Source organism: Suricata suricatta, chromosome 3, assembly GCF_006229205.1.
Source record: "Suricata suricatta isolate VVHF042 chromosome 3, meerkat_22Aug2017_6uvM2_HiC, whole genome shotgun sequence".
Lineage (NCBI taxonomy): Eukaryota > Metazoa > Chordata > Mammalia > Carnivora > Herpestidae > Suricata > Suricata suricatta.
In genome coordinates this window covers 148,086,703-148,108,165 of record NC_043702.1, presented here as the reverse complement: position 1 = coordinate 148,108,165, position 21,463 = coordinate 148,086,703, and the positions used below count along the sequence as shown (strand labels likewise).

At 57.9% G+C, this 21,463-nt stretch overlaps 1 protein-coding gene across 1 annotated transcript; it reads right to left on the bottom strand.

The window, feature by feature from the left end:
* Positions 1–838: 838 nt before the first annotated feature.
* Positions 839–21,463, bottom strand: LOC115288288 (receptor-type tyrosine-protein phosphatase V-like). The gene is made up of 35 exons (XM_029935467.1): positions 21,387–21,463; positions 20,723–20,811; positions 19,048–19,111; positions 18,646–18,694; positions 18,191–18,463; positions 17,695–17,964; positions 17,239–17,502; positions 16,121–16,375; positions 15,786–16,019; positions 15,349–15,624; positions 14,098–14,370; positions 11,924–12,187; positions 11,431–11,697; positions 10,835–11,116; positions 10,399–10,539; positions 9,908–10,118; positions 9,354–9,421; positions 8,278–8,404; positions 8,108–8,155; positions 7,403–7,496; positions 7,132–7,222; positions 6,955–7,031; positions 5,887–6,021; positions 4,588–4,710; positions 3,879–4,039; positions 3,653–3,788; positions 3,227–3,294; positions 2,977–3,133; positions 2,785–2,863; positions 2,622–2,698; positions 2,354–2,482; positions 2,099–2,209; positions 1,829–1,989; positions 1,345–1,480; positions 839–1,137 (listed from the first exon to the last, which is right to left on the bottom strand). Exons 3-35 carry the CDS (start codon positions 19,102–19,104, stop codon positions 1,078–1,080), a joined length of 5,154 nt encoding a protein of 1,717 aa, XP_029791327.1. The 5' UTR covers positions 19,105–19,111; positions 20,723–20,811; positions 21,387–21,463; the 3' UTR covers positions 839–1,077.

Sequence of the window (21,463 nt, the reverse complement as noted above, 5' to 3'; positions counted from 1 at the left end):
AGACTGCATTCTCCTGGCGGCCCTCAACCCCACCTTATTTTCTGTTCCCTCTCCCGGTTTTTCGCTCCTCCTAAAGTCCCTTATTGCCTTCTTTCCTACCTCCCTCCTGCAGTGGAAGGGAGGAAGTGGGGAGCAAAGGAGCAGAGAAAACTCAGCAACTCTGGCTTGAGACACAGCCTCCTATAGAAGCAGCAAAGCCCCAGCCCCTGCCGTCCATGTCAATGTGGCTACAGTGCCTGCACCCTAATGTGGCAGCACACAGTAGCTGAAGAGGACCCTGGGGACACTGGCAGGTGGACACAGCTGGGGATGGTGGGGAAAGGCAAGCAAAGGCAAGGAGAAGGGACCAGGAGCTGTCCTTACTGCACACAGGGGTGGAAAGTGGGGCAGAACCTTGAGCGTCTGGGGCTCGGGGTCTGGGGTGCCCCAGGACACTAAGGACCAATGGAGACACTAAAGTCTGGGGCAACTGGAAAACTGGAGGCTGGGGCCTTGGGGGCTGCTCCCCGGGAAGACCCACAGCGTGCAGGCTGCAGGGCAGCCACTTCAGCAAGGCCCCCTTTTTGTGGTTGCCCACAAGCCCTTGCGCTGGGCCCCATGTCATGCGAGTCTTTGGGGCCATTTCTTTCCTCTTTGGAGGGGGGACAGACACAACACACTCAGCCTCAGGCAGGAGCACATTCTTTTTTTTAAATTTTTTTAAATGTTTTATTTATTTTTGATACAGAGAGAGACAGAGCACGAGAGGGGGAGGGGCAGAGAGAGAAGGAGACACAGAACCGAAAGCAGGCTCCAGGCTCTGAGCTAGCTGTCAGCACAGAGCCTGACGCGGGGCTCGAACCCACGAATGTGAGATCTGACCTGAGCCGAAGCTGGACGCTTAACCGACTGAGCCACCCAGGCGCCCCTGGAGCACATTCTTTATCGCTCATCTCTTCCCCTTCACGACACAGGGCCCAGTGTGCGGGAGGCCCTCCTGGTGGAACCTGGCCCCAGCGGTCTTGCTGAGGCTGATGGTCACTGCCCGGCACGGTACAGATGACTTCTGCTCCCGCACAGCACAGGGACCGTGCTGACTCAAGGCAGCCCATCCGTGAGCGCGCTGTTCAGACAGTTGTACAGGTAGATATACTGCTCCTGGGGGTGGACACCGGGGTAAGGAGCCTCTCCCTGCGTGCCCAAATCCGGTGACCAAAGGCTCCGTTGTGTCTCCTAATCCTTTGGGTTCTATCTGGGAGCATCAGGGTCCCCAGCGCCACCTGGTGACTCCTCAAATAGTGCTCCTACAGGTGGCTCCTAGAACCTTCCTTACCCTCCCACAACTCAGCCTTGGTGGTCTCTCACCAGCGTTGGGGTCATGAGGCCACAGGCCTGTGACTGCTGCAAGGCCACATTAAAGATGTCCACGGTGCACTCTGCCCCCGCCTGCTGCAGCAGCTGATCCATGGCCAGGAAGGTGCCCAAGTGAGCCACACGCTTGCTGAAATTGACCTTGAGTTAAATAGGGTATGGGATGGGGGCGGGGAATGACAGAGCAGAGAAGGCTGGGGTATCCAACCTGGACCTGGAGGCTAGGAAAGGGACACTAGACACCCAGTGAGCTAGCCAGCTTGGGCCCAAGCAAGGAGGGGTAGATTCTTAAAAGATGTCGTATTTCCAAAAGGTATCCAGGCAGAGTAAGGGGATGGGAGCCCTAGGAGACTGTGCAGACTGTGTCCTTTTGACCTGTGACCTAAGCAGGGGTCAGTGAGAGAGATGTGAGGCCCTGCTGGAGAGGCAGTGAGGGGGTCCCGGCACCCACTCCCCCCAGGCTTTTCTCCAGCAGCACCTGGAGTGGCTGAGCAGTGTGCCTGGCTTCATCGTGTCCCGAGAGCAGCACCGGCCCACCGCAGCCAAGAAAGGCAGCAGGGTGGTGGCAGGGAGCTCACGCCCTGGCTTCCAGCATGGAAACAGCAGCCTCTGCACCTGCCTCTCCTTCCTACTCTCCTCCTTGGAAACAGGACATTGGCATTGGTGCCAGGGAGGAGCAGAGGCAAACCAGCACAAGACTCTCCTCCACAGAGCCCACCACTCCACACCCTGTGGCCTCAGCACCTACATGTGTGACCCTCAGGAGGGTACAGGGCCAGCCTGCCGCGCTGCTCTCGGCCACCCAGTGCACCGTGACCATGTCCGTGACAATGGGCTGCTTCTCCGTCGGCCAGAACTCCTGTGGCCAGGACCAAGTCAGGGCTGCTCAGGCCACTTCCCAAGCTTCCTACCCACACTCTGTTGGGCCAGCCACACCACAACCTCCCCCACCCTTGCTCCAGCTCCTGAGGCTTCCCACCCTCTGTCTCTCTGACCCCCTCACCTTCTCCCAGGTGTCAGGTGGGCACAGGGAGACCAGCACATGGGCCCCGTGCTCCCACACCAGCTCCCAGAGCTCCTTGGGCCCTGCAGGGCCAGTCAGCACAACGTGGTCGTGGCCAGAAGGCCCACCCTGCAGAGTACAACTCATGGGCTCCCAGGCACTGAGGGTGCCCCCGGCTTACCACAGCTCTAGGGCTCCCCAGAAACCCCAGCTCCAGCTTAAGAGGCACAAATGATCAGAGAAGGCAAGTAATAGGGCATAATCTCACAGGGAAGAGCCAGGCTTCGAGCATCTCTTTAGGGGGGCTTTCCTCCACCAGAGAAAACCGCACTTGAGAAGAGTCATCTGAGGGAAAATGGTGAAGGTGAGGCTGCCTGAGTCCCTCTACCCGGGGCCCAGGCCCCTACCACCCACCCACAGTCCGCACTCACAGGAGACCGTGCTGTTCTGCTCCTGGCCAGGAGGGGGCGCGGAAGAGTCTGCCTCATCCTTGATGGCCTGGAGCAGGAGCTGGGGGGCGGGGGAGAAGCACTTAGGAGGCTCGGCCGGACAGAGCCCACAGAAGTGCTGCCTGGGCAAGGAGAGCCCGGTCAGCTGTCACCCACCCCTGGTCTGAAGCACACCTTGTACTCTTTCAAGAAGCCGGCGTTGGCATTGGCCGCCCTCTTGGCGCAGGCCTGTGCAAAGTTGGTCACCGAAATGGGCAGGGATCTGGGGGAAGGGCGGGGAGGGGAGAAGGCACTCGGGGTTTCCCAGCTCCCGCTTCTGGTCTTCTCAGTTCTGCCGATGGACAGGACCAGGAGCCCGTTGGAGGGAGAGCACAGGGGACCTGTGCCCGCACCCCACAACGGCCCCAGGGGAGCCGCAACTCACGCAGGGGTGTCCAAGGGCCCTTCCAGTATCTTGTTCAGGAGGCAGCTGTGCAGGAAGATGTATTGGCTCTGGCAGGAGGAGGAGGAGTCGGTCCGCTAAGGGAGTATGGCCCAGCAGGGAGATTTCCCAAGGGCCCAACCAGCAAGACAGGGATGGGGGAGGCGGGAGGGACCATTTGGAAACTTGCCCACGCTGTCGCAGTGTCAAAGCCGGCAGAGGCCTGCCCCACCTCCCCTTTGACAGAAAGGGAAACAGAAGCCCAAATAGGATGGCGACATGTTAGAGAGCCCCGCCCCTTGAGTTCCTTGTCTTCGCCCCTCCGGAATTGGCGTGGCCTCCCCCTGCCTCCCTCCCCCTCCCCCGCAATCCACCTCCCGCCCCTCCTTCAGGACCCTGGCTGCCCAGCCCAGCCTGCCGAGCCCGCACCGGGGTCTGGATCATGAGGGGCCGGTACAGCCGCAGCGCGTACACCGCGTTGAACACGTCTACCGCCTGCTCCTCCTCCAGCTGCTGCAGCAGCCTTGACAGGGCCACGAAGGTGCCCGTGCGTCCCACACCGGCACTGTGGGGACAGTCCTGGGGCTGAGCCGTGCCCGAGGTCCCGGAAGTCCGCCGCCCCTTCCCCCTCGCCCCCACCCCTCCCCGCCCTCACCTGCAGTGCACCAGGATGGGGCCAGTGCCCTGGGTGGCCCGTGCCTGCTCCCGCACCAGTTCCACGAAGGCGAGCAGGGAGTTGGGGGCCTCAGGGACGCTGTGGTCAGGCCAGGTGGTGAATTGCAGCTGCTTCACCCTCCGCTGCTGTTGCTGGGCAATCTGATGAGGGGGAGAGAAGGGAGCAGGGGCCTAACCCCAGGGTCCCTCTGCTCAGCCCTTCAACCTTCTTCACCAGATCCCTGAGGGCAGGGGGACTGGCACCTCCACCCTCAGCACGGTGACAGCTAAGCCTGCCCATCAGATCATGTGCTTCTCGTGACCCCTTCCTTCTCCAGCCTCCCCGGGAGTCTCTGCCTATAGAGGGTGCCCAGGCAGAGGGGTGATGCCAGTCCCCTGCTTTCCTGCCCCAGGAGGTCACAGCCTGGCGAGGCAGATGGGCACAAGGGGTGAGGGGTGAAGCAGGAAGCCCTGAACTGAGGGCAGGGCAGAAAACGTCACTTCACCCTGTTCTACCTTTGACGCACTGTGTGGCTTCGGCTAACACTTTAACCTTCCCGGGGCCTCCCTACCCCCTCCCTAACCAACTTGCCTGAGTGCTTGCAATTCGCAGAAGGAAGGAGGCCAGGGGACACAGGAGGTGAGGCAACCTTCTCAGAGACTCAGCCCGAATGCCCACCCCACCCTGCCCTGTCCCCTGGGGCACACACATGCTGCAGCTGGAATTCTCGCTTGGTCCACTCTTCCTCAGGCTCCTCAGCCAGCAGGTGGACTGTGATGTGACCATAGGTGACGGGGGTAAGGTCTGCTGGCCAATAATGCTCACACAGCACCTAGGGCCAGAGGGTTAGGGCAAGGGTGGGGGGTGGCTGTGGGCCCAGCCTCGTTACTGCCACCCCTGGTTTATCTGGACCAACCCTCGCCACCCAGCTTTCTGATCTCTGCCACCCTGTTGAAATTCTGCTCTCCAGACAAGGCCAGCTCCACAGCTACCTCATCCAGAAGCCTCTCTGTTCTGGCTGGCCACCAGCACCGTCACCCCCACACCTCTCATATGACCCTTAAGACTTCAAGGAGCTGTTGGGCTCCTTTGCAAAATTGGATGGCTTTATTGAGGCGCCTAGCCTTGCCTCCCTGCTCCAGCCAGAGGACAAACCCAGCAGGTGCTCTCTCTGTCCCAGAGCTTTGCATTGATCAGGGCACAGAGGAGGCATCCACCAGGCTTGTTGAAAGAAAGGATGCAGAATGCCCTATCTTTGATGTCCACCCTGGGGCAGTCCATACCCCATTATTTCTCCTAACTCCTTTGCCCCTCTCTGCCTAGAACAAGAGCAAGTGTGGAGACACTGAGACACAGCAGAGGTGAGGGGCGCTTGGGCAGCTCAGTCAGTTAAGCATCAGACTCGATTTTGGCTCAGGTCATGATCTCACAGTTCATGGGTTCAAGCCCTGCATCAGGCTTCATGCTCACAGTGCTGAGCCTGCTTGGGATTCTCTCTCCCTCTCTCTCTCTGCCCCTCCCCAACTTGTGCTTTCTCTCTCTCAAAATAAATAAATAAAAACTAAAAAATAAAAGTGGGGAGCATATGGGTGGCTCAGTCGGTTAAGCATCTGACTTTTGATTTTGGCTCAGGTCATGATCTCACAGTTCGTGAGTTCAAGTCACACATCGGGCTCTGTGCTGACAGCACAGAGCCTGCTAGGGATTCTGTCTTCCACTCTCTCTGTCCCTCCTCCCCTTGCTCTCCATCTCTCTCAAAAATTTAAAAAAAAAAAAAAAAGGTGGAAACAGCCAAGCTCAGAGGAGATGGAGTCAACCCGGGGAGATTGAGTACCTGGTCCCTCTTCCTGCCTCCCCATATTGGATGGCCCTGGGGATCCCTCCAGGCTTAATTGGCCTCACTTCTGCCTAACCCGCCTTCCCAGACCTACGATAGCAAAGGGGCAACTCCTGTAAAGTGAACATGCGACACCTAGTGGCCATCTGGGAAACTGCAAGGCATGCTCACCCTCCCATTCTCCATGCCCACAGTCAGCATGACGATGATATGGACCTGCTGCTCCCACACAAGCCTCCAGAAGTCCTCCAGGGTTTTCCTGAGAGGCCCCTGGGTGGCAATAAATTCCTGTGGGTGGGTGTAGCCCTGGGGGGTGCGGAAGACAGAAACACGTTGATTGGTGACACCTTGGTCCCCCGGGTCCCACCAACGCACCCTGTGTGATCTCCAGGAGTGAGGATAATGTGCCTACACATGTGCACATGACCACATATGTGCACCAAGAATTTAAACCAGGAGGGGTGGCTTCCGAGACACCACCACCATCCCAGCGCCACCCTGAAGGGGCAAAAAAACCCCTATATGAAAGTAACAAGGTACTAACGTGACAGAAACAGTCTCCCCACTCCAACCTCTTCACCGACCCTCTTCTCAAACCAAACTCCATGCTTCTCCTATGTTCAAAAATCTTCCACGGCTCCCCAGTGCCCAGCAAGTAAAATCCAAGGCCCTTAGCTTAACCGTTTATCCCTCCTTCATCTAGGCCCAATCTACCTTTCCTGTTTCACCTCACCCCACTCAGCACCCCAACCCCAACTGTCTGTGCACCCCCACGCAGCTGTTCTTTCCCACCCAGAATGCCCTTCCCCTCTTTCCTCTCTTATTAAAATTCTACTCATCCTTCAAGAGTCCCCTCCTCCAGGAAGCCTTTCTTGATTCCTCCAGTGAATTAAATTTCTCCTTCTTTCATGTTCTCTGAATACCATGCTGGTCCCCTTACTATGGTACTTGTCACACTGAGTGGGAGATGTGACACACACACGCAGTGCCTGCACACACACACACAGTGTCCTCCTTTGAAGGTGAGAATACAAGTAGCCAGCTCTGACTCCGACAGACCCAGCACAGTGCCTGGCACACAGTTGGCCCTCAATAAATACCTGCAGGATTGACCTAAGGGAACACAAGCTGGGGGTCTTTGTGGATGACTGCTATAGCTGGGGTAGGACAGCGTGTCCTGCAAGGCAGCCCATCTCCCAAGCAGACATACCCAAAGACAGCTCTGAAGGTGGCCCTTACCGGGATGAAGTTGGCATTGATGTAGTCGGAGTGGGGCTCCCCCTCCAGCTGGGTCAGCCTGACCCGGGAGTGATCATCTGCAGAGGGAAAAACTGTGTGTGCGGTTGCCCGGGCACATGCAGCCCGCCCCCCACGTCTGTCCAGGCCCAGCCCTGGCCATCTGCTCCCGGCACTCACAGGGCAGCACATGCGGGTAGCGGTTCTTGGTGGCATTGGCAGGGTGCTCAGCCTCCAGCCTGGGCTGCTCCTTGCCCACCTCCTTCAGCTCCTGCAGAGATTGGACCAGGCGCTCTTTTCCGAAGTGGACCCACCTCATCCCACATCAGGAGAGGGACAGGGATGGGGTGTGCACCACTGGGAGTGCCCCCCAGACTTCAGGGCAGGTCCAGTCCAAGCTAGGTGCCCCAGATCCTCTCTGCTCCGAGCCTGAGGGCAGCAGAAGCCTTACCTCGAACTCCTGAAAGAACGCTTGGTGAGCGTGGGCACTCTTGGCCTCAAAGCTCTGCTGGAAGCTTTGAATAGGGATCGGCCGGTGGGTCCGCCTGGTGGGAGACAGGGAAGGGGCCCACGGCAGGGTTCTGCCCTGAGCTCGGTGGGTAGTTGGCACACCCCCTGGCATGGAGCCAGCATGCATTTTTTCCCTGCACATGCCGATGCACACAGCCTGGGCCGCCAACCCCCAGTGCAGAAAGACAGGCAAGGGGACAGAGGGAGGAGGGCAGAGCGGACAGGATCTACACGTGGAGGCCCCGTCACTGGTTCTGAGGAGGGCTTCTGCGCACAGCCGATGCTCACCGATGTCAGCTCAATATGCAGCCGAGGGAGAGGGGCACAGGAAGGACCAGAGGAGAGAATTATAGAATTACAGGAGAGAATTCCCATCACGGGGGAAAGAGATTTGGCCTGATATGGCCCGAGTGGTGTGTCAGGTAAGGTGAGGACTGGGGTAGGTGAATTTGGAGGAGGGCGAGGAGGCTGAATGGGCCGAGAGGAGCCAGAGGTGCTCTAGGGTTGGAGAAAGGGCCTCGTGAAGCTGTGAGGTGACTGCCAGAGGTGCAGGCTGTGGGGAGGCTGGGCGATGCCACCATGACCCATGCCCGGCATGGCCACATGGCCCAGCACGCCGCCAAGAGACATGGGAAAGTGCCCTCACCGCAGGTTATGAGCTGTCAGCTCCAGGGAAAACCGATTCTTCTCTGCCCTGCAAAGGACGAAGAGGCATGTAGGGGGGGAGCCCAACGGGCTAGGGGCATGGGGAGCTTTCTGGGGAAGAAGCCATTCCTCCCCCAGCCACGCCGGCCCCCAGCCTTTGCTCTCACTCACCTCTGCCCCTTCACCCTCCTCCAGCACAGCAGGCTGAGCAGGGCACAGACAGCGAGGACACAGCCCGTGATGAGGCCCACTGCTGCTGGGAGGGGCATGGCTGCCCCAGAGACACTGGCCCGGGGCTCTGGGAAGGACGGTGGGAGGGTGGGGTATAGAAGCCTTGTCCCACTGCTCTGCAGTGACCCGACTTGAGAGCCACTGGGTGGAGCGCATGGTGACAGCCCCCCTCAGGAGTCCCAAACCCCACCTGAGGCCAGAAGTGGCTGCCAAGGGGGGGGCCATCCTGCACGGGGACTGAAAATGCCCGCAAGCTCTCCCTGTGCCTGGCTTCTGAGCTTGCCCCAAAGGCTCTCCTCCCCTCCCTGACACACTGAAGGACAAGAAGAGGGTAGGGCCGTGGCTTCCTGGACCTTCTAGAATTACCTCGTCCAATATGGTAGCTACCAGCCCCACGGGGCTGTGGAGTGCTTGAAATATGGCTACTGCAAATTAATATTTGCTAGAAACATAAAATACACACAGAATTTCAGACTTAGTAATAAAAAAAGAATGTAAAGTATCTCATTAAGTTTTTATAATTGATCACATGTTGATATGACACTACTGATATCTCAGATTAAATAAAATGTTACTAAAATTAATTTCACCTGTTTGTTTTATCTGTTTCACATAGCTGCTAGGGAATATTAAGTTAATATATGGTTCCCGCTTGCGACTTGCCTTACATTTCTGTTGGGCAGTGCTGTTCCAGAACCTCAGTGGCCTGGGAGCAGCAGCACACAGTAGGACCGTGCAGGAAGGTAGCGTGATCGTGGGCAGTGACAAACCATTTCATGAATGCCTCGGCCTCTCCCCCTTGTCCCCTCAGCCTGCCCAGGCCAAGGCTGGGGCCAGCACACCTTCCACACTGGCTCTGGGTCTCCCAGCTCTGCTGGGCAGGACATGCCCTCCCTGGAATCCAAGCTCAATCCCAGCTTGTTGCTGGTTGGGGAGGAGCCTCTGAACGGGGGAGGCCCAGCACTCTTCCCCTGCCCCAGGGCCCAGCTGGAGCCCCAGCCAGGTACCCACCCTACCTGAGAAGGCGGAGAAGGAGACAATGGTCTCAGGAGGGCTGTATCTGGTAAAGGCCACAACACTGAACCTGAGGCAGAGAAATAGGACCTTCTGTTCCAAAGGGGCAAACAAAGAGGGCAAAGCCCCTCCCAATAAACTGAGTCATCAGCCATAGACCCTCACACAGCAATAGCCCCGCCCCCACACCTAAATGTTACAAGGTTATGTGTCACACTACCTGAACAAGCTACCCCGGACTTCTCTCCCATCTTCCCTTCCCTATTCTGATGGCAAGAAGCCCTACAACAGGTACCTAAACAGCCTTGGAACGCTGAAGCAGAATCCACCCCACCTTTGTTTCTGAGAAAAGAACCATGCAACAGATAGGTATTCTCCTTTTTGCCTTGCCTACCAGGAACCCCAGTCAAAATAACACTGTAGACCCTTTATGGGCCAACCAGTGCTTTCTCTTTGTAAGTCAGTCTAGATCTTTTGTGGAGGGAATGTGCAAACAGCCCATCAGTGACACTTTAAATGCACCCGCCCCCCACTTCCCCTCAGTCTTAGCCCTCACCGATACTGGGAACCTGGCTTGAGTGGGCCATTACATATCCCCTGGGTCTGGCCACAGTCCTCTGTTCCCATAGGCACCATCCAGGATCTCGGCAGAGCCCAGGGCCCTGGGTAGAAGGGGTTGGGAAGCAGGACGGCCAGGTAGGAGTCATGTCCTCCATAGTAGTGGTCATACCACGTGTGGTTGATGGCTTCCTGGGGCGGTCGCACTACTGCAGAAGAACAGGAAAGGGGCAGAGCACAGTCAGTGGGACTGCAGCATCTCTCTGCCCACAAAGCGGCTGCCCTATTCTGTAGCATGTTCCCACCATGCATAGCACAGTATCTGCCCTACCTTCAAGAATGTTTGGGTCTCTCTTCCTACTCCAGCACTCATGCCAGCCGCAGGCACTTCATCTTAGCAGTCTAGTATCTGGACCTCCCGCCCCCCTGCCCCATCCCAAGCTAGGCAAGAGCCAAGGCCTCCTTGTCCCCTCCTGGCCCAGGACTCACGTGACATGTTGGTGGAGGCAATGATGCCATACCACTGGATCTGCCCGTCGGCCTGGCCAAACATACCCCGTGTGATCATCACTCCCATCCCCTTCTCGGGCTCCAGCTGGGGGGCTGCCACTAAGTCTGGGGCATGCCAGCCTGGGGAGGGAGAGGAGAAGAGTGAGGTCCTGACTAGGTCCAATCGCCAAGGGCAGAGGTCATGCTGTCACATCCCCAACACCTCTTACAATGCCTGGCAACCAGTACCCGATGGGTGCAACTAAATAAGAACTGGGAGACCCCAGTATCTGGATCAGGGCCAAAGGAAGGCTTGGGAGTGGGGAACAGAAAGAGGCCCCAGCAGTGAGGGCCACAGTTGTGAGCACCCCAGTGTTGATGTTGGGGGAAGGCTAAGGGAGCAGAGGGGGCTCCGGAGACCATGGAAAGTGCTCACCTTCCGCAGAAGTGGTGCACAGCAGCGTGACCACACGACTCCACAGACCGTTCTTGCCCAGCACGGTGAGACTGATGCGATAGGAAGTGGCGGGCAGCAGGTCGGGCAACAGGAGGGTGTCCCCAGATGTGTTAGCTTGGAAGACGATGTGGGCATGCCCTCCCGCAGCCAGATGCTCTGCCACTACCAGACAGGTGTCCACGTCCCCCGAAGGCACCATCCAGTGCAGGGCCAGGCGAGTGGCCTCGGACTGGCACTGCACATCCTCCACGGGGCCAGGCTCTGCAGGAATCAAAGGTTCTGTGCTGTGTGGGGATCGGTGCACCCTACGAGGCTGGCATGGGGGGCAGCAGCCATCAAAATCAGCAGGTACAAAAGGATGGGGCATTTATGTTCACAGGAAGAGGCCCTGGCCACATAGAGAAACAGCTTCTCTGGGCATTGCTGCTTGTCTGGAGAAACACAGGAAGCAAGTCCCCAGGAAGGCAAGAGTGAGTTCCCGCTGGAGAGGAGCAGGTGGCTCCAAGGAGGATGGGCAGTGCCAAAACCCAGACTGGAGCCTGCCACTCCTCCTCCCCCAACACGTGCCAACCTACCAACAGGCAGCACCACGGGGTGAGTGGATGCCTGGAGTGGCCCCGCCTGGCACAGCACGGACAGGGAGAGATGGCGTCCAGGTGTGAGGTCCCTTAGAATGAGGCGGGCTTGGCCGAGCGCCAGGGGCTGCTCCCAGGAAAGGTGCCCAGCCTCTGAGAGTTGGGCATGGCACAGCCCCTGCCCCAAGGGGCCACTGGCCCAGGAGAGGTCGATTACAGCACTGCCCGTCTGCATTGACACCAACAGCTCATTGGGCAGGAGCGGGGCTGTGGAGGGAAGGAGAGCCGGTGACCCACGCTGCTGGCCTTGGCCCTGAGGGCCCGGTGCATGAGGCCGCAGGCTCGCTGGCTCCAGGCAGGGCCCTTGGGTGCAAAATTTGGGAAATGGGAATAATGGGGGGCGGGGGGGGGAGCTAAGAAAAGAATCCAGGGCTCTCAGAGGCAGCCCTGCTCACCTCTCCTGCCCTCGTTGCCTTTCCCAGCCCCCACTCACAGGTCCAGCCAGAGGCATTGGCGGCTGCAGAGCTGAGAGGCCCAGCCCGAGACACGATCTCCACCTCGTACTGAGTGCCTGGGGTCAGAGCTGAGAAGCTTGTGCTGTCCACCTCAGCTCCCACGGTTCTGGCACCTGCCTGGGCACCCGCCTGGTACAGAGTCACCTGGTAGCCATCTCGCACCCCAGGAGCATGCACCCAGGATGCCTGGAGCTGGGTGGGACCTTCAGGGGTCACATTTACCAAAAGAGGGGCAAGGGGGGCTGTGGGAAGAACAAGATATGGTAAGGTGGAGAAGAAAGGTGCTATGAGCCAAACTATGTCCCCCCCAAATTCATGCTGAGGTTCTAACCCCCAGATGGGGTGCCTGGGTGGCTCAGTCAGTTGAGCAGCCTACTTCGGCTCAGGTCAGGATCTCATGGTTCATGGGTTCGGGCCCCACGTCGGACTCTGTGCTGACAGCTCAGAGCCTAGAGCCTGCTTCTGATTCTGTGTGTGTGTCTCTCTCTGACCCTCCCCCACTCACATTTGGTGTCTCTCTCTCTCTCAAAATAAATAAACGTTTAAAAAAATCTAACCCCCAGAATATGGCTGTTTGGGGGATAAGACCTTCAAAGAGGTAATTAAGTATCGAATCCCCTGTGACCCTATGGAATCCTAATCTCTATGACTGGGATCCTCATAAGAAGAGGAAATTTGGACAGACATGCGTGGAGGGAAGACTGTGTGAAGACACAGGGAGAAGGGGGCCATCTGCAAATCAAGGACAGGGACCTAGGACAGATCCTGCCCTCAAGGCTCTCCAAAGAAATCAGCCTTGCCAACTCATTGATCTCAGACCTCCAGCCTCTGAAACTGTGAGAGCGTAAATTTCTGCTGTTTAAGCCCCCAGCCTGTGGGGCTTTGTTATGGCAGCCCGAACAAACAAACAAATACAGAAGAAAAGAATGCAAGCCACATCTCTGGGTCCTTCTTCCCTCCCGTGCCCTCCATCCTTCCCACTCAGGAAATCCCTGCTCAGGCTGACCGCAGGGCTGGCTCAAACCTTACTTCATGAACACATTAACTCCTCCCCCTCCCAAAGCAGCCAGCCCTCCCAGAGGCAGGGCTGGGCAGGTTCTCAAGGAAAGGCAAAGTCTGGGGGCCCAAAAGCACCCCTTCACACTCAGCTGGAGCCCAGGCCCTGGAGTCATATTAGCCTGGGCCGGTCACATAACATACATCTCCTTTGCAAACGGGAAAACTGAGGCTCAGAGAGGGACGAGGTTTGCTCTAGGGACTGAGCCACAGTTAACACCCAAGTCTTCTGCCTCCTAGGCAGGAGCTTTTTCCAGCTTCCTCTGAGACCTGTCTGAGGTCACATGGCCCCCCAACTCGGGCTGTCACCACACTGGAGAAGGATGATGCTGAGGGCGGGGGAATGGGTGGCAGCAGCTATACTTTGGCTCCAGCAAGAACGCAGCATGCAGAAAAGGCAGAAGGAAGGAGGCTGGTGTGAGAGGGAGCTTCCAAACTCAGGTCTATGGCTGCAGGGGCTCCATGGGAGGAGAGAGCTGTGCAGTGTGCCAAGAGATGTGTCCCCGACTCCTCTCTGGAGGCTACTATGCGGCTGGGAGTACAGACTCTGCGTCACAGTGTCAGAACTGGAATCCCAACTCCCCACTTAGTGCTGAGGAACCCAGGACAAGTTACTTTGCTTAGCTGCACCTCGGTTTTCTCTTCTGTGAAATGGACAGAGCCATAGTAGCCACCTCCTAGGCTGCTTGTTATGAGGAAATGAGAGAACACGGGGAGAACACTTAGCCAAGGGCCCGGTGAATACCAGCCACTGCTGTCACTATCAAACACTCCCAGCCCTGGGGGGCGGGGGGGCTCGAGGCTGGGTCCCGATCCCGTCCCCACTGCTCCCCACTCTCGCATTGGCCATATGAGAACCTGGAGAGTGGCATGGCCCAGCCATTGTACAAGAGGGTCTGCCCACCTTCCAGGATCCCTGGGGATTCCCATTTAGGGACATGGGATCTCCTCATTCCTAGAGATCAGAAAACAACCACAGCCAGCCCAGTAGCCTGTCCATAGATGATGAAGAGGTCAAGGTGAGCAAGCGCTCCCTCCCCGGGAATGCAACCAGCAAGGGTGGCCAGGAAGGGAGGGGTGTGCAGGGGGCACTCACGCGTCCAGCTGGTGGCATTGGCGCTGCTGCTCTCATCTGGGCCCCGCAAGGTGGCCAGCTGAACCAGGAAAGCGGTGCCTGGAGGCAGCTGGGTCCAGGAGAAGTTCTGGACCTCAGGAGCCAGAGCCTCCTTGCTTTCCAGAGTCAGGGGCCTCAGGCGGTAAAGCCGCAGCTGGAAGCCATCTCTGTCGCCCAGCGGGGGACTCCAGGAGGCAGTCAGGGCAGGAGGCTGGGTGGCAAGGCCCAGGCTCAAGTTGGCAGGAGGAGCAGGAACTGCAAGGTCAAGGAAGAAAAAGATTTGGAATGCCCCAACCGCCTTGTCTTCCCTATCTCCCCGTCCCCATTACCTGTGCCCTTCTCCTGCCAGCCTACAGGCCAGCCTACAAATCCAGCTTCCTCCCCACACTGTCAGCAGCTTGACAGTGTGATGCCTGGCTCCCAGGGTCCCCACAAGACCAGGAACCAACCTAAATGTTTAACCCTTTGGGCCTTTGTCTTCAGCTCATCTGCTGACATTCAGTGCCCACAAACTCATTCTTTCTCTTTCTCTGTCTCTCTCTCTCCCTCTCCCCTTCTCTTCTTCCCTCTTTCTCTCATCTCCTGATGTATGTTTAGCCTCTCCAGAAAGCTCCTCTCTGTCTTACTCAGACTACAGGCTTCTCAGCTCACTCTCTGTCTCTCTGTCTCCTCCTCCCTCAGGAAGCCTTCTCTGATTCCCTAAGCAGGCTTCCCTTCTGTAAGTCCTACAAGATTAGACTGAACCACATAAAATTTCCATTAGTCATCAATTTTCACCTCTAAGAACACAGTTGTATATGATTTGAAATACATTGTGCATATTCCCATCGCACATTTATGTTTTTATATGATATATAAAATAACACACATTACATATGGGTGTGCACGTATGTGTATTTTTATATATACATATATTTATATATCCTCCGTTTACTTGTCAATATTCCTAGACTGTCTTGTTCATAACTTTTAGCCTCAGCACTTAGCCCCATACCTAAAAAATGGGAAGAATTCACTAAATGTTTGTTGAATAGATGGATATATGGGCGGATGGCCAACCAGATGGTAGGAGGTGGAAAATGCTTGCAAACAGATTCCTGAAAGGCCCACCTTGTATGGACACAGGACCCTCTGCCTCAGGAGGATGCACACAGAAAAGCAGACAGTAAGGGCAGCTCCCCCCCAACCCCCGTCCTGGGCCAGCCTCCCAGAGACTGCAGCCAAAGAACTCACGGGTGCAGGCACGAGTCTTCCGGATGGGGGAGCTGAAGTTCCCTGCCCAGGCCCGCACTGACACAGTGTAGCAGGAGCCGGGCACCAGGCCCCTCAAAGTCAGGCTGGAACTGTTGGGTCCCAAGTCGATAAGACTGCCCGGTGACCTCTGGCTGCCCTCCAAATGCCAGGTGACCCTGAAGCCTTCCTGTCCCCCTGGTGCTGGGGCCCAGCCAATGGTCAGGTCAGAAGGGCTGCCCCTGCCGGTGACGTCCAGTGACTGTGGTGCCAGGGGCTCTGAAGAGAGGGACAGTTTGGTAAGGGGGCCATGTTGTGTCTGTGGCTCTGTGAAGCCCCCTTCCAGCTCTCCTGAGCCTCCCCTCTACCCAGTTTTCCCTCCCCAGGGCAAGTCTCCCTCCCCTACCCCGGGGCCAGGGCACACGGTGGCTGGCACTCACTTGTATGGCCTGTGGGGCTCTGGGTAACGTTTCCCAGAGATGAGCCAATGTCCACCCCAGGCCCCAGCTCATGCAAAATGACCTGGGTGGTAGCAGGTGGCATGGAGCTGTTTCCAAGGAGGCCAGAGTTTCCCTCGGTGTAGGGCAGCGCCCGCCTCCCAGGCTCCCTGGTGGCCACCAGCCCATCCAGTGGCAGCGCAGTACCATTGCTTAGTCTGGACTGGGCAGCAGAATCTGCAGAGAATGCAGCTTCAGGAGACTGAGAACCCAGCGGCCACTCAAAGCAGGTGCCCCTGGGCAGAACCTCACCCTGCTCCCCACCAGCCCAGACTCACCATTCAGCCAGGCACTGGCCCGGGCCCAGGCATCATAGGGTCCAGCCAGGACCCCCAGCTCCAGTGTGTAGGGTCCAGGGGGCAGGGGCCCTGGGAATGTGGCATTGAGGGCTCCGGGGCCCAGCCTGGTGGTCTTCTCCACCTGCCCAGTTAGCCTGAGCAGGTAGCCATCCCGGGCACCAGACCCTGCCTTCCAGCTTGCCCAGAGCTCCAAGGGCAGGGGAATGAGCATCAGGTCCAGGGGTGCAGAAGGATCTATGGGTAAAAGAAGCAAAGATGTGCAGAAAGACCTAAATGGTGGATAAGAAAGACCCTACCCTCCTGGCACCAGCTTCTTTCTCTAGCACTAGACCGTATCTCATCCAGAGGCCAGCAGCCACCGTCCGCCACACTCTGGGTGAATTCCGGGGTCGGGTCATGCACAACAATAACAGAAATAATAACACATGGAGTACCAAGGGCATATGTGCCAGCAGGGCACCAAGTACCGTACATGCAGTTTCTCACATCTACCCACCCCCACAACACTGAGAAGAGGGCGGTATTATCACCATCCCCTTTTAAGGAAACAGAAACACAGAGAAGGTAAATAATTCATCCAGAGACCCACAGCCAGTGCGTGGCAGAAATGAAATTCAGAACCCTGGCAGTCTGGGTCCTCCACCGTTCGCCACTGTATGACCGTGCTTCTCTGAGCAAAACCATGGCAATGTCAACGTGGGTTCTGCAGGCACCGAGCCCAGGCTCAGAGGGGCCTGGTCATTCACAATCTGCTTGACCTTGGTTCCCTCCCGTCTCCGAGCCTCGGCTCCCTCCACCCTACGCTGGGGATGATACCCCTGCATGGGGCTGATTTGAGGACTAAACGAGCTGATCTGCAGGAGCGCACAGCATAGCAGCTGGCACACGAAGGCTTTGAGTGGTGACTATTACACCGCCATCGCCTCTCCAGGTGGCACCTGCCAGCAGCCAACAGGAAGGGCACTCCCTCCACGCCTTATCCCTTCCCGCAGGGTTCCAATGGAACCTCCCCTCCGCCAGTTGTATCCCACCCACTCAGCCAGAGAGCTGAGGAGCCTCTGCTATAACCCCCCGGGCCTCCCTCCCCAAGCACTCACAGGTCCACTCGGTGACGTTGGGCGCCGCTGCCTGTTGGGACCCGGCAACAGCACTGAGCGTCAGCTTGTAGGGGGTGCCCGGAGAGAGGTGAAGGAAGGTGTGATTGGAGACCCCTCGTCTGACTACTGCAGTCAGACTGGTGCCGCCCAGGAGGTTTGTGAGCATGAGGTGGAACCAGGCTGCCCCCTCAGAGCCATTCCAGGAGGCTTGCAGGGCATGGGTGCCCAGGGTATGGAGCGCCAGCTGGTGGGGAGACACGGGGGCTGGAATAAGGATGGAGAGAGCAAAGTCAGGCTTCTAGAAAAAGCCCTGGTTTAGGATCCTGGCACCAGCTCCAGCACAAAGGAAAACTAGAAGCCCAGCTATGTTGGGGCAGGCGTGCTCAGGAGGCTCTGGGCTACCTCCACCACTCCCAAACCAGCTGCCACCTGGGCCACGCTAGGTGCCTGCCTTACCTGTCCACTGGTGGGTGCTGGTCTTCGCCTGGAGTTTGCCTACCCAGGTGGTAACCTCCAGAACATACTCGCTACCTGGTAAGAGGTCGCTAAAATTGCAGGACAGGCTGCCCGGCGGCAAGGAGATATTATGTGCCAGTGTCTTGGATTCTAGGTGGTAGAGGAGAAGTTGGTAGCCATCCTGTCCCCCAGGGGCAGCACCCCATGAGGCCTCGAGGCTGGATGGGCTCCCGGAGCTATGGAGCCGCAGGTTGCATACAGTCGATGGGGCTGCATCAGAGGTAGAGAGAAGCACCAAGTTCAGGGCCAAAGCGGAATCATCCCTATGCTTCAAGTGCTTCTAAATGGGTCGCTGTGCCAGGTCCTCAGAGAAGCTGCCCTCCTTGGCTATGCTGCCCTGTGCCAACCCTCCAGGACAGCTACCGCCTGCTTGGACTCCTTGCAGTGTCTGCACACTACGCGCACCCCCCCCCCCACCACCACCACCACTACGCACCAGTGTGGGCAGTGAGGATGATGGTGGCATTCTGCCCACAGGGTCCCAGGGTAGTCACTTCCAGGAGGTAGAGACTTCCTGGCACCAGGTCCTGGAACTCAAAGCTGGATGCGTTGGTGTGGGCCTGGAGCTGTGGCCCTTCTGGAGAGCCCAGGGGACTCAGGTGGGTGAGGCGGAGGGCATGGCTGAACTTGTCTGGCCCCGGGCTTCCCCAGCTCAGGAAGAGGCTAGTAGGCCTCCCCTGGCTGCTGACGTTCACCTTCAGAGGTGGTCCTGGGGAAAAGGGATGTGTTCAGAGACTTCCAATACCCTTTCTCCCCTAAAGAAGGAAGGAAGGCAAGAAAAAAAGGGGGGGCAGAGCAGAGGCAAGGCCTGGCATGGAGAAACCTAGCCTGCACCCCGACTCCCTACCTCCCAGACCTGCCCTCCCCTCCCCCCGCCCCGAAGACACCTACCTCCACTCTCTCCGTCTGGGCTCTTTGCCAGGGTGTGACACTCATCTCCCTATGGGAAGGAGGGAAGGAGGGCAGAGAAGATGGGCAGAGGGCTCTGGGGTCTGTGAAAGCCAGCAGGGGACAGGGCTGAGATCGGAGAGAAGGCTGTCCTCTTGTCTGGCACTCCCCCAGATAGGGACAAGAGGGCATCACCCACAGGCACACACAAAGTTCGGGGGGCAGCCCCCGTGGGCAGAAGCAGTTTGTTCCTGCTGTCTGTCCTCTGAGCCAGTGGCTGAGAAGGAGCAACCTCTGCTCTGCCTAATGCAGACCAGCTGTGGGGCCCCATAGAGAGGTGGGAGCCTGGAAAGGCCCTGGAGAACAGCTCCCTGGCCACCTGCCTGCCCCCAGGGCCCACCTTACCTGGGCCAAGAAGCCCCGGATCCAGAGGAGGACAGCAAACAGGACTGAGGGCTTCATCTGGACTCTGTAAAAGGAAAGTTAGGAGGCAGCAGGGGAGGAGCTAGTACCCCCAACCCTCCCCTTGCCCCACTGGCTGGCTGGCGGGCTGGCGGGCTGGCAGGCTGGCGGGCAGATGGGCAGGCGGGCAAGGGTGGGAAGGCTGAGTTTCAGGGAGATTGCAGGCGGCAGGCAGCCAAAGAGCAAGGGGGTGCCTCTCACCCTGGACCCTAACCCCTCTGCCCACCTCACTCCCAGCCTTGGCAAGATTTTGTAAGTGGAGAAAGACCCCAGCGCCCAGAGGATAGAAGGGCATTGCACTTCTCGGGCAACAGACAAGCCCACCTCTCCCTCTGCCTCCCCCGCCTCCACCCCTCCTCCAGCTGTTGACTTTCCAGGGAGATCTCCGGAAAGACCAAGGCAAGGGCCGGCCTTGCAAGTGGGCACACAGAGCAAAGTGGGCCCACGGGGCACTCCCTGACCCCAGAGAGGAGTGTCGTTCTGTCGACTCTATCAACATGTAGCAGATGGGCAGAGTGTCTGTGTTCAGTCAGGGGAGAGCAAGGAGGGTCCTGGTTACATTGTGTGAATGGGTGTTGCTGCAGAATGGAGGGACCTGCTGTGGGTGAGTGTCCCCTTCTGTGCATCCATGTGGCACCACACCCTTGTGGACAGAGGCACAGGGGCACGTCCTAAAGGCCCTGTGTCACTGCGATTATAGATCCACAAGAGCCCACCTGGCCCTCGAGCCCCATCTGTTCCCTCACACTCACTGCCCAGCTGATCTCCAGAGAGGGGAAGAGCCCTGCCCAAGAAGTCAAATCCTGCTCCTAACCCCTCAAATTAGGGTTCTCTCAGCTCAGAGCTCTCTGAGGAGCTACTTAAGTCTCTAGGATGTTTGCTTGCCTTCCCCCCACCTCGTCTACATAGATCGGTGGTGTCCACCCCGTCCCCTGCCGGTCCCCCAGCCCCCAGCAGACTGCAGGCAAGGGGAGCTTTGCTGAGACTTGGCCTAGAAACAGGTCTGCTTCATTACAGCCTAAGGCCAGCTACTCTCCTGGAACTGCTCACCCATGTGTCCCCACCCCAAGACAGCTGACAGTGGCGAGGGGAGGGAGAGGCAGAACAGAAGGAGAAGAAATGGCTCTGGGCTCTGGGAAAGGAGCCCAAGACTCAGGCACTAACTCAGGAAGTGAGGAGGGGGGATGTGCAGAAAACAGGCAGGTATAAAAACTGAACGGCAAGACTGCTTGTTCGGAGCCAGGCTCTCAGGGGCCAGCCCCAGGCGGGAGGACAGGCCTGCAGAGAAACCCACTCAGCCTCCCACTGGCTCAGTTCAGAGCCAGGGGCTGCCTGCCCTTCCCCCACTCCACCCAGCCCCAAACCTCAGAGCCACCCACCCGGCCTCTGGATAGGGGCCTGGAAACTGAGCACTGCAGACTCATCAGATTTTCCAGGCTGTGTGTGTGTGTGTGTGTGTGTGTGTGTGTGTGTGTGTGTGTGTGTACATTCATGCCTATGCTCTTTCAAAGGGGGGTAGAGGGTGCAGAGAGCAACCAGCAAAACTGAAGTTAAAGGAGAAGGTCCCAAAAGGTGGGGGAAACATCCTACCCTTGTCCCTTCCCCCATCCCACCTCACCTGGGGCACCTCACTTTGCTCTTTCTAGCAGAGTCTCAATCAGCAGCAGCAAAAGGGAGAAGTGAGGTGGAAACATCCTAATTCAGAATCTAAGAGAAGAGACATGGTTGTAGGTAATGGGGGGGGCGGGGATTTAGACCCTGCTTGAGAGTCACCACAAACGGGTCCTGTTGGGGACAGCACAGACTCCACAGCTAGTCCTAGGGACAGTCCTGGAGAAGGCCCCTGGCTGTAGAAGGCACACCTGCCAGCCCCCACCCCACCCCTGGCCAGTTTTGTGGACAGAAAGGGGATTGCAGGGGGTAGAAAGGTTCTGACAGACAAGAGGTACCTCCCCAGCCTAAGCCTCTCCATTCAACAAAAAAAGCACAGCGAGGGCTGTGTCTCCTGCCCAGCAACCACTCCCACAGACAAACCCACATCCTCTCCCTAGAGAACTCTTGGGGTCCTCCTGAGATCTCAGAGCACCTTACCAATTCCTTCTGGAGAGAGCCAACCAGGAGGCAGAGGAGGGCAAGGGACAGGTCCAGGTATCCCGATTCCCAAATGTGAGCCAGCCTAGTCTCTTCCTGTCCCACACAGCTCCTTTCCGGCCCTCCCCCTCCTGTTCCAGGGCCTGAAGCCAGGCCTTGGGCACCCCCCACACCCGGGGGAAGATAATCACCGGGCAGGAGAGGGGCAGGGTGGATCCGGACAGCCAAGTCTCCCACTCTTCCTCCCACACCTCAGAGAAGGTCATCA

What these genes read in the sequence shown, in the direction of transcription:
- LOC115288288 (XM_029935467.1), bottom strand. Translation starts at nt 19,104, where the DNA reads ATGAAGCCCTCAGTCCTGTTTGCTGTCCTCCTCTGGATCCGGGGCTTC. An exon ending in CAGCACCCACCAGTGGACAG is followed by an intron (nt 17,503 to 17,694) that starts GTAAGGCAGGCA and finishes TCCTTATTCCAG; the next exon opens with CCCCCGTGTCTCCCCACCAG. An exon ending in CCCATCCTGGTGCACTGCAG is followed by an intron (nt 3,789 to 3,878) that starts GTGAGGGCGGGG and finishes CTGTCCCCACAG; the next exon opens with TGCCGGTGTGGGACGCACGG.